A 22,437-nucleotide genomic window follows, 5' to 3' on the forward strand; every position below is an offset into this window, starting at 1 on the left:
GTACAGAAAAACATTCTGTGTATAGAGGCGCTGAACTGCCCAAGTGAGGCTCCTGCAGGGGAGAACACAGAGCTCTGACCTGACTGATCTGATCAACTCAATGAGCACAGAGTGGAACACGGGAGATTCCTGAGTCTGTCTGAACTTGTTCCATTCCCTCTTCCTTGTATATTTATCAAGTCAATACTGATCACATTATACAAAAGCATACAGGGACCATGCAGCTCAGAAGTATGCCATGCCAGGGCAAAACTTACAGAAACCGGATGTGAAAGGAGTAACACAGAAAAGATGGATGAATGCAAAGGCAGCCCATCCATGTGGCTGCATTTACAAGCCAGGTAGGTACAGCATCATCCTCACTGCAACCACACATGGTTGGACTCAATGGTCTTAAGCACGTTTTCCAACCTAAATGATCCTATGATTCTACAAATACCACCACAAAAGCTGGTTCCAGTTTTGGAAAATTTGCCAAACACAGAAATTCCACAGCATATGTTATCAATGTATCATATCTATACAAGCACAGCAAATCTCCCAGTGAAAAATAAAAATAAAACATTAATAAATACTCCTTTTAGCATTGTTTAAATGCAAAACTGCATAATTAGATTAAGAAATATGATCCACATCTGCTGAGGATCAGAATTGAACTTTCCAAATGCCTGAACTGACTTTGGTCTTGGAAAACAAAAAACCCATTACAGTCTGTGTTGGTTCAAACTTAAAAGATCTATTTGTCTTCACATCATCTTATACCCAGAACTCACTTCCCTGCATCCTTGAAATAAGGCAATAAAAAGAAAAGAGATTTCATGACAGCTACTCAACATCATAAGTGAAATGCAAATAACCCTGCTAGCAGATGATATTTTTATTTGATCTATCACCAATATAGTTATCATACATTCATGACAAAGTCTCACCTGACTTAATGGAAGAGAGTTCACATTATTATGGTTTAATGAGAAATACCTAACATGATTGAATAAAGTTGATGATTTAACAGGGGGCTTTCATGAAAAGGTGGGTAGGTTGGGTTCAACAATAATTCTGACAATTACACTTGCATAAAAATAATAGTGGAAATATGACAGAAAGTGTTATATTATCTACCCGTCACCAAATGCAAAGAAATGGACCTTTAGATATCGCCCTTTGCTTTAAGTAGCAAAGAGCAAACAGCAGGATACAAGACTGAAGGCAGTGAAGCCTTTTTTTTTTCCTTCTTCTTAGATGGTAGCAAGGCCCTGTGGCAGGGTTGCCCAGAGAAGCTGTGGCTGCCCCATCCCTAGAAGTGTTCAAGGCCAGGTTGGACAGGGACTGGAGCAACCTGATCTAGTGGAAGGTGTCTCTGCCCATGGCAAGGGGTTGGAATGGCATGATCCTGAGGGATGCTTCCCAAACCCAAACCATTCTATGGTCATGTTTTTGGTGAGTGAGAGTGGAATTAAAGTATCATTACATGAAATTTTCTACTTTTCTCCTTTCTAATAAGACCACGTACTTTTCTGACATTTCCACATCTATAGGCATTTATCACTGCACACAGTAAAAAGAACACATTATGAATGTGTGTTCCCATGAACAAATATCACCATCCACATAAATGTGAATAATTGCCTGTACAGGCACCAACCTGAGCATCCTCCATCCACTCCATGTTTTATAAACTAGTGTGTTTCCAGATGTAGGATTAAAATAACTTCCCTTAAGTTTTCATCCTCCTACAGCAGAGTCAGTCTGTGGATGAAGAAGTGCTTAAGTGGCGCAGCTAAGTAGAGACAAATGTTGCTTCTGCTGTATGTTGAAGCTGCTAATACAAGGCACATAGATACAACCTATGACACTCCAGAACTATCAGTCCTGCAGAGCATTTCAGCACTGCAGTGTGCTCCAAAAAAACTGGAAAGTGTCAAAAGTAGAAAGTGCCAAAAGACTACATACCTTCAATAGTGGCATGAACAAATTTTTGATGAAGATGCTTTTTCGCAGGATACCTACAAAATTTCTTGAGAAGTAATAGGTTAAGTTCTTTGCAGTTTGACATACTATCTGTCAAATGTAATTCTCAAGGCAAGAGCAGACTGTCCTCATGTATTGCTTCATTAACATGTTCCTAGCATGCCTGTCTAAAACAGATGCAGACTTACTGGCCCTGTCTGGTATGATCTAGGATACAACTTACAAGGTTTATCAGGGTCATGATGTCAGAAAGACATTAAGGTTTAAATAACAATTAAATAACTATATACAGATGAAAATACCACGTTTGCTAACATTAAGTTTAATCACATTCTACAGTTTATTTGTACTGAAGGTCAGCATATTTCTCACCAACTGCTGGAACAGAGCAATATAAAAGACTTTGAAGCACATACAAAAAATGCAGTTCAGACTTTAGAAACACGTCATAGAATTACCTAAAATCATATTTTAAGATATGTATCATATTTCTGTTTAATGTGCAATCTTCAGTTTCAAGTACAAGGCACAAAGAAATACTGCTTATAAATTTCTAACATCTACCTTTATCAATGGCAGGTAGTTACCCTCTTTTTCATGCAACAAGTTTCATGCATTAAGTGTAACTTACTCTGTCATGAGGTGTAATTCTCCCCAACAGGCAACCAGATCAATAGGAACACACTGACAGAAGTAATACACAAAGGAAAACAATGGAGGGGAAAAGAACCCAAATAAATAAACAAAAATTGAAAACAAACAAAAAAGCCCAGCCCAAACCCAAAAAACACAAAACAAAACAAAAGCACCCAAAAAACATCTGCATGCCTCAAATGCCATGTGGACAGAATTTAGGTAACTACATCTAAAAATGCTGTTCCATTGTTTTAGGGGTGGTATTCCCCAATGAGCGTTTCCACTGAAACACTTGAAATCACATGCTGCTCACTCACTCTCCTCTTCCTATGTGGCAAGATGGAGAAGAGGACTGGAGGCACAAAAGGTGAAGATCATGGCTTGAGATAAGAACAATTTACTGGCAACAGCAATGAGATAAGAAAATGAACAGAAGCAGCAGCCATATTAATAGAAGAGTGTACAAGAGACAAACAATTCATATTCAAATGCTTACTGCCATGGAAAACCCAGCTGCAATGTCCCACTACGCAACACAGAAGGGACCCCTTCCCCCATTCCCAGAAAATGATGTGAGCTAGTATGAAATAACCTCCATGTCCTAGCCATGCCTCCTCCTGAACACTGTAAAAATTAACTTTGTCCTGGCTAGAATCAGGATATTAACCACTTCTTACTCTATACCATCTATGGCAGGCCCATATCCTACACTTTCTAATTAGACAGAGATATATATACAAAATAATGGGTATAATTTCTATAGTAAATGGCCATCCCTCCAAGATGTCTGTTGAGTTCATTTAGTCCATGACTGTGGGTTCCACCCACTCTAGATGTCTCCCAGGACAGGAGGGCTGCTATGCTGCTGGCTAGTTGCTGCACCAGGAGCTCACAACTGGTGTATCTGGAGCAGACCATACTCACTGTCCATGGCAGTCATGACATACAGTGACAGTGTCATGTAACAACCAATATTATAAATACAACTTAACAGTACAGACTATTCTTATCCAAAAATCAAATCCCCTTGTGCCACACATCGCACTTCCTCAGGACTAGCGGTTACAGCGAGTGGCCCTAAGATGGTAAGTATACTGCCTGCTCTCTACTCCAGCTGTGTGCAGGTGCTTATTTGATTCTTTTACTTTCATCTGATGAACATTTAATGCAAGGGGCACAAATACTTAGTGGACAAAACCTTAACATCTGAGCTATTTCTTAATTTCAGGGCTTTTAGAGCAGTAAAAGTATAAATAAATAATGGAGCACTAAAAATCACTTGGCAATAACCAATGAGACCAATAACCAATTAGAAATTATAGAGTCCCACTCATTTTTATTTTGGCTTCAACTACTTCTCTGCGATGTCACTGAAAATTAGTTTCTAAATCTTCTAAGCCCAATCTATTTGCCAAGGATTCAAAGATGAGCAATAGGTGGATGTGGCTACTCAGTTCTCAGTTCTCACTCTATTTGCCAAGGATTCAAAGATGAGCAATAGGTGGATGTGGCTACTCAGTTCTCTCTTCAGAAACTATGGATTCAACATGCCCTTGATACCCACAGTTGAAGATGAATGCTTGTTGTCTGTGTTTATTCTTCATATGATATAAACACAGCAAAGCATATTCAGCATAAAACTGAAAAATGAAGTGCCTAATTACGTAAGAAGTCTCATTGGAGTCAAACACTTTTAGTTAGACACATACCTTGCTCAGTCAGGCATAAAATAGCCATATTAACAATTGTCTCACTTGCCTCTCTCTGAAGGCTAAGGGAACACTGTGCTATGCAAGCAGGACTGATTTGACTGCCTCCATCTTTTGTTGGGAAATAACGTATGTCACAGCAATATCAGATGACTATTGTTTCCTTATTTCTGTTCAGAGGAAGGAATAATGGGTGTCATGAAAAAGTGCAACCATGTGTCTCGGTAATAAAAGTGGCATATTAATGAGCATTGGTAAACCATTACAATTAATGCAGAGGAATGGATATTGCCTACTTAAACATTTTTTTCCATCCTAGGGCTTTCCACTAGTAGCAGCTCCTTCACTAAGCCATCAGACACTATAAAATCATATGCTCAAATGAATGGGCGGAAACTGTAATAGTACAAGTGACTATTGAGAACAGTTATTCAGTCTGTTCATCAGTGGCAACAAATGCATCCCATAATCTATACCCTCAAGGCTGCAATGTAATTAAGAGACGACAGAGGAAGACAGGTAAGATGGACGTGCACAAAGATATGCATGTGTACTGCTTTCACCTTTTTGAAAGACAAAAGCTAAGTTTCTGAACTTTACCTAATTTTAAAATTTCAAACCCTGCTTGATGTGCCTGTGCATAATAAAGTTATATTAATAAATAGTTCTAAAGTTCATCTGCAGAAATCCAAATTGACAATTCCTCTCCTTATGGTCACAACCAAAAGAAAGTAAAAGGGGGCAGAGGACGGCTGGGAAAACTGCAAGCACCATCAAGGTGACACACTAAGTTGTTTCAGTGTTCATTGACAAAATAACAACGCAGGTCACACAGCTCTGGCGCTTCAGGAATACTTATATAAAAACTCTTATGTTTTATGACACACAAATTGTTCATTTTTACTCTTGGATGACTGAATTTTAAATTATGTTGAAAAGCAGGACACCTTCAATTCCCACTTCTGCTTTGTTTACTTTAACTTCTAATTCCCTCTGCACATAATGTGTTTTGAGCTATTTTAATTCACATTATTCTTGTAGTTTGTGTACTGAATTCACCTAATAATTCATTTTGATGATATAATCTTCAAAGCATCATCTGTTGGTTTTTTAGTAGGTTCCAGAATAGATTGTTTTTCACTGCAACATTTCTTTCAGGTACCATTCTGAGTATAGAGTTTAAACTTGCTGTTAGTCTTGTACTTAGCATATGCTCACTTAGCATAGCTACATTCATTATTTTTATCGTTGAACACTTTAGGTAAGAACTCCATACAGACACAGGGGTGCCTCAACTTTTCAGCATGTTGCAGAGGCTAATACACCAGCACCACTGTGAAACAGCTGAACTGGAGAATCTTTCCAGATAAAAAGATGCAAAGTGTCCCATCAAACATCCTGCACAACTTCCAGATTTGCCATTCCCAGTGTTAAAAAAATAAATGCAATCTCCAAAACTAGCAAGTCAACCAATGTAACTCACACAAAGTGAGCCATACCTTCATGCAGGGCAATCCAAGCTTTATTACTATAAAACACAATTTTCAGTAATGTGGTTGAGTAAATGGTTTATAGGAATTTTTTCCTGTGATGGATATCTACCAGAAGCTGCACTGCAGGAAAAAAATCCATATATATATATATATATATATATAAATATTTTTTTTACTGGGCGAGGACCCCCACTTTGGCATTAGAGATTTGAAGGATATGCCTTTACTGTATCTGTGAAAAAACTTCATTTGTAAATGTTTAATCACACACTATTAATCTTACAGCATTCATCAGGTTTCACAATGGTGCTTGAGCCAGGAAAGGACAAATAAAGAGAAGCAAGATTCAGTTGGGGAACAGAGGGAATAGGAATACAACCAGGTCTGCAGGAGAAGCAGAAATGAGACTGTAATACACTCATCTGAGAACCTGGGACCGAGCCCCTTTTCCTCACATCCTCCTCCGATGTCAAAACCACAGAGTAATATCATACTCTTCAAGTAATGGAAAAATGTGAAGGTCTGAGCCACAGGCCTGAAAACCTGAACAATTGCTCAAACAACTAAATCACTGCACTACACCAGAGAGCTCATGCAAGGGCAGACAAAAATCTTTACTCCACTTGATAAAAGAAGTTTAAAATGGTTTCTAAAGGACATGGTAACGTCTTAAATTCAGTACAAATACTGGGACAGTAACTAAAAGAAATAGGGTCACACAATGAACAATAAAAATAATAAACGTAGAACATGTATTTTCAGGACTTCATCTCCTTCACTAATTTATGTGTGTATACTGTGCAGATAAAATATATAAATATAAATATATAAATATATATCTGAGTGAGGCAGAGGGATCAAAACCCCACAACACCTGTGATTTTATTAGCATGGACTGTATGCTAGTGACTGAACACTGAATAGATAACCTAAATTTTACATATTCACAGGTGCTTGATTTTGGAGTCCTTCTGTTTGATTCTTTAGGTATTTTAAAAATGGTTTGGATAGTTTCTGTGGAGTAATCACAGCCCAGTGGTTTAAGAACAGACTTACCAGACTGGAAACAGAGTCTGAATCCTGGATCAGCTACCAGTCATGGATGTCGCATTTGACAAATCACTTAATGGTTTTACTTTGATATATTGTAATGGGGAAAATTACTATTTTCTATTTACTATGAAGAGGAAGCCTCCTCTTGATAAAAAAGAGTTTTCTGGGTGGTATCTATTCAACTGCTATGGCAAGAACAGGCCCCCAAAAAAACTTCTGTACAAATAGAATACACATAAATATTATCATCACTCAAAAGAGATTGCTCTAATAATAATTCCATCTAGATGAACATACAAATCAATCAACCAGGTTATTCCCTGGGACTTATTAGCCCAGCATCCTCTCTCCAACTACAGCCCTAAACAAACATCAAGGAGAACAGGACAAGGATCTGGTGAATAAAGAAGGATCATCCTTCTCAAACCAAATATGTTGCCCTCCCTGTTTGGGCTGTTCTTCCTACATATAGCAGTTTTTCTCTACCTTCCTCACTACCCTGTGAGCAAGGACTCTCCAGATTAAGTATGTGCTGTGTGAAAAGCACATAATTGTAGACATGATTTTCTGAACCTGAGAGAATTTTCAAGCTCTCAGATGCTGGCTGTTCCCAAGGGAAAGTCTTGGCAACCGATTCTCGCTCAAGGATTATTTCTGTAAATAAGGAATTACTTTCCCAAAACAAGACACAGATGTTCTTCTGAGTATGTTTTTCTCTCTTATCCCACCAATGGGATGAGAGGGGTCTTGTTCCTTCTACCAATCAGGGTGACCTGGTTGGAGAAGCTTGTAAAAGGGTTGTCAAGACCCCGCAATAGAGGCTTTTGGCCTCACAGAAGTGGCTGCGGTGAGGATGATTTCTGGAGACCCTTGCTCCATACTTCGTGTCCTCTAGCAACACATAATTAATAAATACACTTTGGTATTGGTGTGCCAGCACAGTGTTACCAAAAACTGTTGGCAAAAGCAAAAATTGCAAGGCCCTTATTTTATATTTGAATAAGATATTTATATTCAGTTTTCAAAATTGTTTGGTTATGTTCTACAGGGAGTAGAAATAGCTTCATATTATTTGGCATCTCCTTGCCTTTTAATGTGCCTATTCCATAAACATAAATTCTGAAATGGTTACACACTGTAACTGATTGTGATGGATTAGCATTTACGAAACAAAGGGAAACACCTAAGGAAGTTAAAGCTGCTGGAGGCTGATGGGATTTTTTTCTTCTGCCAATAACTGGCCATTTCTGAGAATTGACAGTAATCTTACTGTTGAAAAGTGAGAGCAACCTGTGAACACCACCTTAAGACCTAAGCCCGGGAATTTCTTGCTCTCTCTTTGATTTCTGGCTTTGAAGAGGTAACAGGGATCCGGTTCAGCCTCCTTCCCCTCAGGGCCAGACAAGATGTGGTGGGGGGAGCGGGGCTGGCCAGAGTTCTTCGGTTCCCAGGGAGGATGGAGACTGAAGTCAGTAGCCCCTTCTCAGTGGGCTCGCTGAGCCTTGTACAGCGGAGCTGCTGGGCCAGGCTGGTCCCTGGCTTGGCTGCAGTTTCTGCTGCTGCTGAGTTTCACCAGAGGCTGCCAAGTAAAGGGAGGGAAAGATATTGGCCTGCAGCGCGCTGAGACAGTGGCCACACTCCCCCAGAGCAGCCATAGGAAAAAAAAATTCTTCCACGGCAAACAGCCTCAGCTGCTGCTCCGGCAGAGATCATGGGACCATCCCCAAGGCCTGGGCAAGATTCACTACCCAGATGAGACTTGCAGATTAATCCTTTTTCCAGAGAGAAGGGAAGAGAGAAAGTGATCAACATGTAAAGAGACAACATAAGCTGTCAAAGACAGTGAAGAAAGAAATTAAGCTTCAGATGGGGGAGAGAAAAAAAGGAGATGCTTTAATAAGCTGAAATATTCTTTTGCTAAAACTATGGAGATGGACAATAGTGTTCTGAAAAAAATTCCTTTAATTCATGACAGAGTATTTTGGGGGGAATGGAGTATTTCAAAGTGTGAATCTAAGCAAATGATGAAGAAGTCATGATCTTATGAGATGGTGGAACAGGAAAAAGAAGAGACAGTTGTTCAAGATTTGTGGCCCTTAAGAGACAAAGAGAAAACTTCTGTTTCCAGAGATGATTACAGAGACAGCTGAAGATAATTTTTGCCTTTGAATAACTCATCCTTAATATGACAGCCCTTTTTGACTCATGACCTACAAGCACACCTCAGAGTGGTGTGAAATGGGTGGAAAGGACTGATGGCAGAGTTTTCTCTTTTTCTGATGGCAACTGGCATCAGAAAAATAGGAAGCCATGAGAAACTGGTTTTCTTGTGAAAAACTCCATAGATTGACAAAAGAGAACTTCTTTTTCTCTACATAGACTGATGAAAAGACTATTGCAAAGTTAGGACTGTTTTAACCACCAGGTTTTTTTGTCTCTATGTTGTCATGTAAACAAGGGAATGGTTGAGTGGTGGGGAAAAAGAGTTTCTGGAGGTTTTATTCTCGTTTCTTATTCTTGTACTTTTGCTAATAAACTTTCTTTCTTCCTTTTAAGTTTTAAGCCTGTTTTGCCCTTCTTCTAACCCATATCTCACAGCAAGAAATGAGTAAGTTTTCTAGTGATTTTTTAGCTAATGCTTTAAAACCCAGATGCTGATTTCACAAGAGAGGAAACTGCACTGATATTGCTATTGTGCTCCGATTGCTCCTCTGAGCTGAGTCCACGCTGCAATCAGGTTTGTGCAATGATATATTTCAAGATGCTCCTAATGAACTGATTTTTCTCAGCCACCAAGAAAACATACATTCTTTGTTCCAGATAACTGCATCTCAAGCTCCCAGGGCAGGCCAGGAGAGCCACAGATTGTTTATATAAACAGACAGTGTTTCATTCATAAGGATTACAAGTTTAGGGCAGTCAGTACTTCTGACCAAACCACCGTCCATGGTGACTCTATTGCTTGACTGTCAAAAAAGCAGTAGAGCACAGAGAACGAGCTTTTTAATAAAGGATGTGTTTGAGGGCTAATGATTGATAATTTTAGATTTCAATACTACAGGAAGAAAAAGAAAAGTATTAACTTGTGTAATACAAATGACCCATTCCAGTAGCATTAGAAAGCTTCATCTTGACTTCAGGAGGCTACAAATTTGGCTCCTCAATATTTTAACAGCAGCTTGGGAGGAGATACATCTGCTGCAAACAGGAGTTATTGACTAAGATGATCTCAAACACAGTGTAGAAGATTACTAAAATGTATGGAGCAGAAATTAATCATAAAGTAACACCTTTACATTTTTGCTTTTACTAACTAGGCTCTTAAAAGACAAAGCAATGAATACCTATATAGTCTACACAGCCCAGTTTTACTGGCCGGGAGATTGTGGGAAACATATCTCTTTACTTTTCATCACCTGGCAATTCTTTTGGGCCTGCTGCACAGAACCATGACCCCAGAGTGAATAGGTGACCTGAAAGCAATGAATGCAAACCAAGGCAATAGGAGACAATAAGCAACTGAGTCAACAAGAGACTCTCCACTTCAGGATCTGAACCTAGGAACCCTCATAAGCTCTCATGAGTAGGTCTGCTGTGAGCTTTGCATTTACTCATACAGAGTAAAGGCAGAAAAACCTGTCAGATTAAGTTTCAAAATATTTCACATAACTGCAGATTTTCCTTCCTTTTATATAGATAGAACAGTCTTCTGGACAAATCACAAATCACTGTTACACGGCTATAGTGTAACATCAATTACACTGTAGTGTAACTATCTACAGTGATGAGAAAACCTGTGACAGCAAAGAGATCAGGATCTGGATTCTGACAAGTTACATGAATCATGGGTTTTAAATGAGCTATTTCAATAACTGATGTGCATGAACAATCTCATGCATGGAACAGATTCCAAGCACCAGGAAGCACTGTGCCCTTGGAGAGACTGTAAAATTGGGCAGCCAAGTGGTGGATGTGTAGAGCTTAGCTCTCAATACAATGCAGTGGGCATGTTTTGCATAAACAAAAATATAAAGATTGGTATATTAAAATTTCAAATTTTTATGTTTATTAGTACAGTTGATTTAGGACAACAGAAAATTTAGTGGCTTCAATAATACTGCCTTGAGTCCTTGTCCAGCCATGCTAGTTTTAGAATGAAAAAAAAATGTAAGAATTCTAATTGCACTATTGTGCAAATATATACTGGGTTAAAATTTTTAAATCAATTATATCTAGAATACCTCACCCAGTAAGTGTGACTATCCCAATGTCTTACACTTGCCATGGCATTTTTCTTGTGTGCCATTTGACAGCAAAATGCACATGAATTCACTTGCCTGCTTTTGGAGTGATTTATTCACTATATATTAGCTATAAAAATATACAAAGCTCAAGACTCTGAAAAATGAAGATAATCTCAGTATGAATCAAAACTCAGTTATTCTTTCATGAGACTAGTGAATATTACACCAAAACAGCAATTAATGCCATGCTAAGGCATATGAACCATTCAAAGCCTTATTGCCAAAAAAAAATTCCAAGGCTACGCTAAAGTCATGTTTGTTTCTTTCCATCTTGGGCTACATTTTATTCATAACTTACTCCAATGGTTCATAAAGGATTTCAACTCCACTTCCAATAGACACATATGCAAAAAACATAAACCTAAGTGGCAGTTAGTTACCTTAGAGTGACTTGATATGCTTTAATATCAAGATTTTCAGCATGTCTGATTGTCTTCCATTGTTGATATTTAATCTACCTTTGCTTTGCTGATGTCAGTGTGAAAGGGAAACAAAAAAGCAGACTATTGAGTATAGAAATAACCAAAGAGAATGATTTTTTTTGTTCTTTAGTTCTTACTAAAAATACTGATGAGTATTTTTCATATCAGAAGAAATTCTGTAACACATAAAAATTCTTTTATCTTTACTCATCTGTTTACTAAACCATCACTATACTGCCTACACATTGCAAGATATACAGTTGGAAACTGATGAATAGAAACTTCTACATATATTGAAGAGTTCAATTTGCAGCTTTGCAAAGAGCTTGGACTGATGCAGTAATGAGCATACACAGACATTGGGTAGAGAAATTGTAAACTTATGTTCCTATAGGTACAAGTAAGAATATACCTAGAGTAAGTAAGAAATTATATTAGGTAAAATAGTTTGAGGTTTGAACTCTAATAGTGTGATTTATAGAGTAAGCTAGAGATCTAGAAGCCATAACAGAGTTGTGTGTGAATATGTGACCTGTCAGCTTATTGGTTAAAAGACTGACACAGTGCAACAAAATTAAGTAAAGGTGATAGGTTAATAAGTGAAAACAAACTTTGTGTTGACTGTCTACTGGACTAAAAAATTATATATTGCCATGCAGAGAAGAAACTCATGACTTCTTAGAGCTATGGCCGATGAGTTGCTTCTAAACCTCGTGCCTCGAGACTGATATCTTATCGAGCCACTTGAGCAATAAATCATCTCAAAGCACGGTGGTCCCATCCCTTGTATTTCATCTCGACAATATAAAACTCCTTTCACAGAAACATCTTTCAGATTATTAAATATATTTCAGACTAAGAAACATAAAAATACCTGCTTTGAAACAAAGAAAATGTGGTGTGTTTTCTTTTAATAAGTTTGAAGCTCTTTATGTAAGTGGTTAGTTCTGTTACCTCCCTGCTTTGTTGGTTTAACCCAGTTATCTTCTCCTCTACACTGCCCATCACTGTATCCCAACCCCTTTTTCCAGTACCTTCCCTATCAATCTTCTAAAACCTGCCCCTTGTTCTGAGTGTTCCCTGTCAATCCTCCCTTGTGCCAACCCTCTGCTTGGACGTCCCCTTTGGAAATCCCCTAAGTCTTGACGCCCCATTGGTCCACATGACCTATTCCCCTCCCCATGTTTTCCCCATTAGTTGATTCACTGTAAAACCCTACCTTGTACACCTCCCCAGGATATCCTTCATTGGTTGAAGTTTTGTATCTGCCCCTTGATCCTCCCTCGTACATAAGTCGCTGTACATCTGTGTTTTTTGTCTTTTGTCCCTGGACCCTTCATAGATTAAACCTTTCCCTGGAACCCATACGAAAGACCTTCTCCTCGTCTTTGCCTCCATACTGTGCCTGACAGCTATAAAGTGCCGTAGAGCATTGCTCTAAGCCGCACATTGGGTCAGCCTGCTCCTGAGGCATGTCCCACTCCCAGCGTGGAGCTGAGGAAGAGCTAGTCAGCTCTGGCACCACATCAAGAAAACAGCAGTGCAAAACAGCTCTCAGAGTGCTTTTGGATAAAGCAACATATCCATCCAATTATAACTTGTGATTAAAACAGTGTAATACAGGTTAACTTACTAACCAACATCCAAAAAAAGAAATTGTTAAGCTTGAGATGTACTCTTGCCAGGAACCATTCTAGGTGTATCATAAATAAAGACTCCCTATGATTATGCCAACTACCATTTAAAAAATAAAGAGTCTCTGTTCAAAATCTGGTTGCTTTTTTTAGGGTCCAAATAATTTATTCCTGAAGTGACCAGTAAAGTCCACCAGTAACAAGCCCACTCCTAAACACACACCCTAAAACAAAAATACATAAGGACCCACCGTGCAATTAAGAAACCAAACTTCCAGATTACATCAGAACTATGTAATTTAGAAATAACTGCTAATCTTTAAGACTGCAGCATATATTGAGTTGTAATCCCTTAAGTGTTTCCTGTGTAATACTGCAGAAAAATGTAACATGCAAAAAATAATCATGGTCTATGTTCTGTCAGAAATAAACCATTACACAGCCTAAATATTAATTAGAATAAACATGATTTTGATTTTTATTTCACAATACCTGATGCTTTTCTGCCCAGACATCAGTCATATTGCACACATGTGTTTTATGGTGTATGACTGTAACTAAATCCACCTCATTTAATCATTCAATAGATCTACACCTCTAGCAGAAACCACTAAATGAGGTATTAATTATAGGAAAACATTTTAGTAGAATAAGGGCACAATATTTTAGTAAAAGTCTGTCTGCACAACCCAGCTTTCAATCCAGACAACAATTCTAAAGGCAGTGTCCTTGAAACTCTCCTGGAACAGTGAGAATCAAGAAAAATAATGACATTGTGTTTAAGGAATGTTAAACAATATGTATTAATCAATAGTAGCTTGTTAAGCTATGCAAACCCTGTAGGACCCTATTAAAGTATACTAAAGATAGAAATAAATGACGTTCGCTATACCTCTGTGAGGACTCAGTGAATAGTTTGAGTGGTTTTCCATTAGTTAATGGCACACTAAATATACCTGTTAGATTGTACATGTAAAATATGAAAATACAGTGAACAGTATTTGCACTTGATTAAGTGATAGACTTCTGTTCATTCTGCACGACAAAGCTTCATGACAAAGATTAGCAAACACACCTCGTCCATGTTTCTGAAGAATTGTTCCTGTTTAGCATCTGAATGTGTTCAAGACCACTTCAATCTCTCTGATAGCATGTAAGGATGTCTGTGGGCAGAATATATGCTTTTAAACAACCATTTGTATAACAAATCTAATTGATTTGTGCTAACTAAATTGTAACTATTTGGAAAGTTGTTATTATTACAAGCAATCAAAAGAATCAGTGTTACAAGGCAGATGTACCTCTTTACAGATGTTACATGTTAAAATTAAGGTACAGGATGTGGTTTGGAAGGTAAGTGATGTCCCAAGATGAAAACAGCCCTGAGATGGACAAAATTAGAATGACTTTAGGCATAGGGCATAAAAATCATTAAATGTAAGACTAATTAGTAGAATTACATAACACAATGCTTAGTATGCACATGCAAACCTGTAAGGTTATCCAAAGGACAATGAGGATGAGGATAAGCCTTCACCAAAAAACCCCTAAAAGAAGACTGAAAACCCCCTAACAACAAGTGAGGCATGCGCCATGAAGAACAGTGATGTAAAGTCAGAAAAATTGGAAATAGGAGGAAACTTACAGGAAACATTAATGAATATGTATAAGCATACAGTATATAAGTTTAGTTTGAAGTGCTTTGTTTTGTATGTGAGGAAGGGTGAGAAGCCCTCTCCATACCCTGGTTGGTTTTGTACATGAGGCAGGGTAAGAAGCCCTGCTGTACCCTGGTCGGTTTTACTTATTCTTTAATCGTTTATAATTACTGGCAAATTGCATATATAAATTGTGGGGTTTTTATTAAATTGTATTCTTTTACTAAGTTGTATTCTTTTATACCAAATTACTGTACAATTTACTAAATTGTATTCATGTGTAATTAAATTGCTGTTAACTCAAGGGACCTAGTTGTCAAAATTCTAATTTCATTTATAACAACTTGCAACAAAATAACAAGAGCTAGGACAAGGCTTGTATACTACATCTAAATCTCCTTGTGTGAAAGAAAACAACTAATTTCAACAAAACCTTGATGGCAACTTGCACATTGCTCCTGGTAAAATATGATGGGCGGGGGCTTACTTAAGGCATTTAATCTCAAAATCTATCAATTATTTTAAGCAACCTTATGATGCTTCCTTGGTTCTTTTGTTGGCTTCTGTCTGTGGTACAGGGCACAAGCTCTACAATAAACTCTACTAAGCTGTAGGACTCTATATTCACAGCAAGTGTTCTCTGCCTCCCCTCTCACTGAAGCAGAGGAGACTGTAGGGCACAAAGTCTTTTATGTTTTAAACAAATGGCACATATTACTTCAACATGTCACTTCCATTACTTCACTTGCCACCAGCAAGGCTGCCTGGAACTAGAATAGCAACTAGACCTTACCAAGACATCTTATCAAAAGCAGAAAAAGACACTTTCCCCCTTTATTATTCCAGCCTCCCACATTCAAGCCCTGTCAAGACTACACATACAAATACTGCAACAGACCAAGAGCCTCTGAGGTCTAAAAATGGTATTTATATCTGTATTCACTACCCCATGTTCTTCAGCTGAAGCCATGACAGTGAGTTTTACTCATTTTATAGATGACAGTGCTCACACACACAATCCTGAGTGATGGGTTATTCATAAACCTGGTTGTCCTAGGAAACTGAAACTGTCCTAGGAACCTGAAACTTCTTTCCTCTAACTACTGCCACTATACACTGATTTTCCCTGAGGTCCATCCTGACAGGCACACTTCAAAGTACCATGCTGTACTAAGAAGCCACCATTTGCCTACCACAACTTTTTTTAACCAGGGCACTCATTTGCCAAACCAATTTTTATCACCTTTCCCTTCCACTTGAAGTGCAGCCTTAATGCTGTACTATTACATCCTATCCTGAAGTTTTGTGGAATTGCTCCAATTGTCCTTATTCTACCCTCACCTATGAATTCTATAATTCATTTAGAGAATTCAAGTAAAAGGGCATGACATATCTTCTACTACCCACGTATAACGTTTTCTATGTCCCAAGTCACTCCTTCTTATTATTTTTTCTAAAGTTTCCTTCACAGAAAAGAGCAATTTAACAGATCTGTAGATTCAAAATCTCTCTGTCAGAATCTCTCTATCAGAAGAAGTTATACCTCTGTCCTGTGTTTTTGATGATGTCATTTCTTCTAGAATGGATCTCTCTGGTTTACTTACCATTTTCTGAAAAAATCCTAATGTATAATATACCTGATTCTGGGTTCATTGTTCTGTCCAGCTTACTGATGGTGATAGCACAGTATTGTCCTTCCTTATCATTTCAGCTCACCTCAGTTTCACTCTACTCTATTACCCAATTTTCAGTGTATGCCTGAGATGCTAAAATTGGCTTCTTACAGTGAAATTGAGAAGATCCACAAGAAATCTTACTTCTCTAGCTTATTGTCTCACTGTGTATATATATGTATATGTATATATATATATGTGTGTATATATATACACACATATACAGAACTATGTGTTTGTGAAGTTTTTATTGCATTCATCTCCACTTCTCTTACCATTTTTTGTGCTTAGGCTATGGCAGTATCTCTTTTAATGCTGAAGTGCCTTCAAGTCTTGGTCTGTGCCCTTTCTGCAACACCCTCCTCCGTGACCATTTCCACATCTTTGACACAATTCAGTCTTTAATTGCATAGCCCAGTAGTACATTTACAGTAATGCAATTCTTTATGCACAAGATCTTTTGCTAGTCAAGACATGTGACAGCCTGATTACATAGGGCTTTTTTAAAGAAATATTCTATTTCATCTTCAATATTTGGGGTTTTTCAGGGTGGTTTTTTTCATTAATCCCCAGCAATCATTATATTCATGTCCGTGTTATTTCTGTTCCTCTTTATTTCTCCGTGCTTTTCACAAAAATTGCAAACAACACAAATTCCTGCCAGAGTAATTGAGTTGTATTTCCCAGTAGTCCACAATACAATTTAATTCAACTACATATGTTAACTTTTGTAAAACAAAAATAACAGTGTCCTGTTTTTTTTTTTAAAGACTATCAATGTGTTATTCACTAAAGCCAAAGAAGATCATTACTCTGACTTCACTTTTTATAACACTGCTAAAATGGATTGTTGAAATTGAATGCGAAATCATGCACAAAGCCAGACCTTTTCTCTCATCATAAAATCACCATTTTTCTTTTCATGGTTTTGCTCAACAATATTAATAAGATTTCCTACTGAATCACAGAGTTCTATTATTTCAGTAGTAGTTGGAACCACTGTTTTGTGTGTGTATACATCTATAACATGTAAACATTTATGAAGCACTTGCAGATGTCTCAAGGAGAATAGAAACATTTATCTTATCTTCAGATGGTATTATAGCAAACGTATCACCTTGACTTTTATCTCCATTTTCCCAATCTGTATTGCCTGAAGATAAAATCCTAAAATACTACAAGCCAACAACAGTTTATAGTTGCCCTGAAATGCTCACACCTCTTTCCTGCTGCCAGCCCCAGCATTTGTGCAAGGAAATGTAGCTGATGACATATCACTGTTGAATTTGGTAAAAAAAGAGGTAAAAGTGGTGTTCCTGCTATCATGGGCAAAATGGGAACATTTCTTCAATTAGCATCCAAACTTGTGAAAACCTCATGTAATCATAGAACCACAGGCTCAGAAAATTAAAACAGTATTTTATATTGTGTGTTTTGTAATTTACTAAAATGCCAATGATTCCAATAGTAGCTTGTTAGCAGTAATGACTATTCCATGCAGTGCTGGATTATTCTTGTTCTTAGTAACTTCAATAATTATTAGACTGCAAATCCCTTTCTATAATCTCCAGTTGTCCTTCCAACTTATGCTTCCTAGTCAGAATATAAGAACGTAATTGTCTCGTTAAGGTCTTTTGGGTTAGGTTCTTTTTCCCTTTGAACTGAAGACTGACGAGAGGGAGGCAATCTTCTCTTGTTCGGTCTCAGTTGTTTATTCATTTCTTATCAGCATTGCAAGGTACGAGGAGCTATGTGCACTATCATAGAAAGGGGTAAAATGACTAACAAAGATTCTTTTCAAGGTCTTTTATATGTCCATTTACCCAATTAACAGATGCCAACTAAATTATTTTTCTTAGTGACCCAATGACCCAACACCTGTGTACTGTATTGTGGCATTCTTTATCCAATCACTTACTACCACCCAAAAACCTCTAGGAAAAGAACAGGAAGAAGAAAGAACAAAGACAAGAGACAACACCCTAAATCCTTCATCTTGTCCTCTGCTCTCTAAACTACCTTAAACTCTAAACTTCAACCTATTCACCCAGTGACTCAAGAAACCTAACTCACACACGTACATTTTCGGTCTTTTCTACTTAACTCTAACAGTTGTCTCCATGGTGCTATGTGAAACTCAGTGCTTTCTTGGGTGTCAGAGTTAGGCATTACAGATAAAGGTATATATCTTGCATCCCTGACCCCAACATGTAATTCCCTGTATTTCCATGCATTTCTATTTCAAAACATCAACTATAACTACACTTGCATATGCAATTCACGGCATACTAAAAATACATTTATATACAATATTTTTATATATGAAAATATATTGTAGTAGCTCAGGTTTCAATAGAACTTTGAGAGTAAAAACATTATTGCATTTCTCTACAACATTACTAGATTAATAAATATGCAGCAGGAGTTTAACTTTGAGGTTTTGGCACATTAAAGGTATGTAAATGAAGAAAACCAGTGTGAAAACATAGATGTTATTAATTAATCCAAACATCCCGGTTTCAAAGAAATATAACTCATATAACTGATGAAATAATAATAATAATTAAAAAAAAGTATTACAGTCAGGCTGTTCAGTACTCAGACTTCTCTGAAACTGAAATTTTCTGTGCTGCAATTCATGTTTACTGTAATCAAAGACTGAAAATATACTTGCAGTTATACTGAGTCTCTCCCTGGTATCACCTGTTGATCTTCAATAAAAACATACCAAGGGGTTTAATTTGTCCAACACTTCCACTACATTTTTCTATTCTTTATTCAATCATTAAAAAATATTTTTTGTTTTAAGTGTAGGGATGCTCTGGCATTGGTGGAAAGTACCCAGATAGAAGTCATATCAAAACCAATCTGATAGCTGCTAATTCATTAGCTGACAGGACAATCTTGGTGAAGGACTTCAGCTTGAAACAGGAATGACATCAAAGCTCATTGACCTTTTAGGAATTGTTTGGTCAATTTACAAGACTCTTAAAAATTAATATTCAGCCTGTTTTGGCCCAAATTGTACAGAACAGTATGTCCAGTACATTCCTCAGTTTCAACTGTTGTAATTAAAAAAAAACCAAAAACAAAAAAACAAAAAAAAACCAAAAAAAACCCCAAAAAAATCTAAAATTTTGTTTTCTGTTACTGTAATTCTGTTTGGGAAGTATGAAAACACAGAAAAGACAAAAAATAGCTTTTTATGAGATAAATATAATTCATAAATGCATGAGTTACAACTCAGTAGTACTTCAAGACAGAATCCTCACTAATCCAACTATCCTTTTTCCTTATATGAGATATTTGTTTCTCTTTCTCCACTGAAAGGAAAACATAAAACAAATCCTAAGAAATGACATGCCATAAATGAATACTTCACAGAAAGCATGGCTGGCTATCATTATTTCTTGTTTGCAAAAATGAGAAATCTTCAAAATACACATTTAAAGATTTATATGTTAAAAAAGTCATGATTCTGATGCAGGTAGTCAAATAATAACCACATGATGCTAGCATAAAATACAATTATCCTAATTTAAAATGTGTCTCATTAAAACTTAAAAGCCAAAGGTGACAGAACATACCATCCATATTTTATAAAACATAACCACTCAAAAGCTGAATTATACTAGCTCAAATGACAGTATTCATTTCAGCAAATATAAAATTCTTTTCTCCTCGCATTCCAAAAATATTTCCTTCTTCCCAAGAAGTCATGCACAAATCAATTCTCATCATGTCCATTTGCCAGAAGATGTCTTAAAGCAAATAATTGCAAAATCTGGCCATCGTAAGTTACATCATAAAGCTAACATCATAAGTTACAGAATGTAGCTGACTGTCAGCAAATATTAATAAAGCCTGACAAGTTTATGGTATCTCTACAGTAACACACTTACCTCTGCAAATGGTCCCGTTGCCCACGTACCCAGGTTTGCAGGTGCAGCTGTGTCCCCTGATAGTGTTAGTGCAGATTGCGTTCTCATCACAGTTATGCTGCCCACTGCCACACTCATCACGCTCTAAGTGAGGTGGGAAAAAAGGGAAAAAAAAATAAATTTACAAGATGCAGTGAGCTTTTCAGTGACCTGATGTGGATTTTGAAAACCAAGTGGGAAAACCAGGATACTGCAATGGTTGAGTGCTGGGGGTGTGGAATGGGAGTCAGCTATGGGCTTGCTTCAGTTCAGAAACCAATATGTGCATGGCAACAGTAGATTATTTAGGGTCAAAAACAGAAAAAAAGAATTGGTGAAGAGGCACAGTATGGCTGTGACAAAAAGCTATGAAGAAGATTATCAGGAAAAAATATCTGCTGTGAAGATTAACCTTTACATCACTGTCCATCACCAACAGTAATGATCATAAATACAAGCTAAGTAACAGAAGAGGGGACCCTACCAGCCTACCCTTTAACTACTAAAAATTAAGTTGTCACAATTGCTTGCTCTAACTCATGTTGAACTGACTTTTTCTCTAATAGCACATAGTAGCATTTCACATTTTTACAGCGCCAATCATACCATCAAGCCTCAAAGAGGCTCCCAGACAAAAAGGCCATATTTTGCTTTCATCCAGCAACTCCAACTGCTGCCCCAAGCCAAATTTGCCACAGCTCCTGCACTTCACTATCCTGTTATGTTTTTGTTCATGTAAAGCACCAGTTAGAGGTGATGAGCTACCTGACCTCAAAGTTTTTCGCTTCTTCCGGCAATTACAAGGAACTTCCCTCATATAGGACTGCAAAAAGAAAGCCTGAATATTTTACACTTTTGCACAGGTACCTTTATAATCTTCTTCAAAAATTTTCAGTGATACCAAAAGAATGCAATGAATTTTATTAAAATCACACAACAGATAATTGACATAATAAAAAATCACAATCTAGAACCCTTCTCTGCAGCCTTCATTTATGCAACTGCAATCATCACATTGATATCCATATGCTGAGAGGTAAAAGCTATGCTTTCCTAGAATTAGGATTTGCTTGAGCTTTTTACCAGTGCATCAGGCTGTTCAAAGAAGCAAAAGGACTACAGATTAAGTCTAGCCTTCTATAGAGATCACAGAGAGGCAGTGCCTCTAAAATACGGCAAAATACTCATTTTTTCAGACTAAACTAAGGCCTTTGGAAGAGTCTCTCCATTGAGAATAGCAGCATCACAGACTTTGACAGGCTAAAATTAACCTCTGCAATGCTCTCACTCTTCCACAGTACAGAACAACAGGCAATTTCACGATAATTCAAGACACATATAAGATTTGAATGGTGAGCTCTAAGGAATCCACTAAACTAAATACTTCTGTAACACTGTTGATAAGTATTTGCAGAACATATATGCAACATGTTTTCCATTTTTCAAATACATTTGACAGCAAAATTATATGGATTGCAACTATTTTATCTTAAATAGCATCAAAGTTAATATATCAGCCTCTCACTCTTTGCTTTTAGCAAGAAACACACACACTCTCATATGTGCCTGACTTCAGCTGATAAACTCAGGCTTCCTTTATACTTGCTAGTTTATGCTGGTCCCTAGCTCTGCTTAGTAATTCACTTCAGCTTCTTGCCAATTTTCAGAGGCCTTACATATTCAGAATGCCAGGGATCTTGAAGGGCTGCTGTTCTCACCTTCATCTTTAAGGAAACTGTACCACGTGCTGAGTCTTTGCTGCTTTGGTCTCATGGTGCTCAGGCTGCTGGGTCAGACACAAAAAGTATCAAGCTATCCTCCAAGGAGGTGTTTTACAGCAGCTGAAGCTAAATTATGCTTTCTTTTAAAAGAGACACCCTTCTTCATATCTCTACTTCCTCTTCCTACTTCTAATTGTCCTTAGCTTTCCTGTATTAGTATTCAAACTTTAATGAGAATGTCTTTGT

The 22,437-nt window shown here is 37.4% G+C and overlaps 1 protein-coding gene across 3 annotated transcripts in view; it reads right to left on the bottom strand.

The window, feature by feature from the left end:
* NELL1 (neural EGFL like 1) overlaps positions 1 to 22,437 on the bottom strand; it is a 333,120-nt gene that overhangs the window by 126,947 nt on the left and 183,736 nt on the right. For all 3 annotated transcript variants that reach the window (XM_015631302.3, XM_015631301.3, XM_015631300.3), the window contains exon 14: positions 20,453 to 20,575. In XM_015631302.3, the coding sequence (XP_015486788.1) occupies positions 20,453 to 20,575 (123 nt within the window). The remainder of the gene's footprint in view (positions 1 to 20,452; positions 20,576 to 22,437) is intronic.

The sequence above is a fragment of the Parus major genome, chromosome 5, assembly GCF_001522545.3.
Source record: "Parus major isolate Abel chromosome 5, Parus_major1.1, whole genome shotgun sequence".
NCBI lineage: Eukaryota > Metazoa > Chordata > Aves > Passeriformes > Paridae > Parus > Parus major.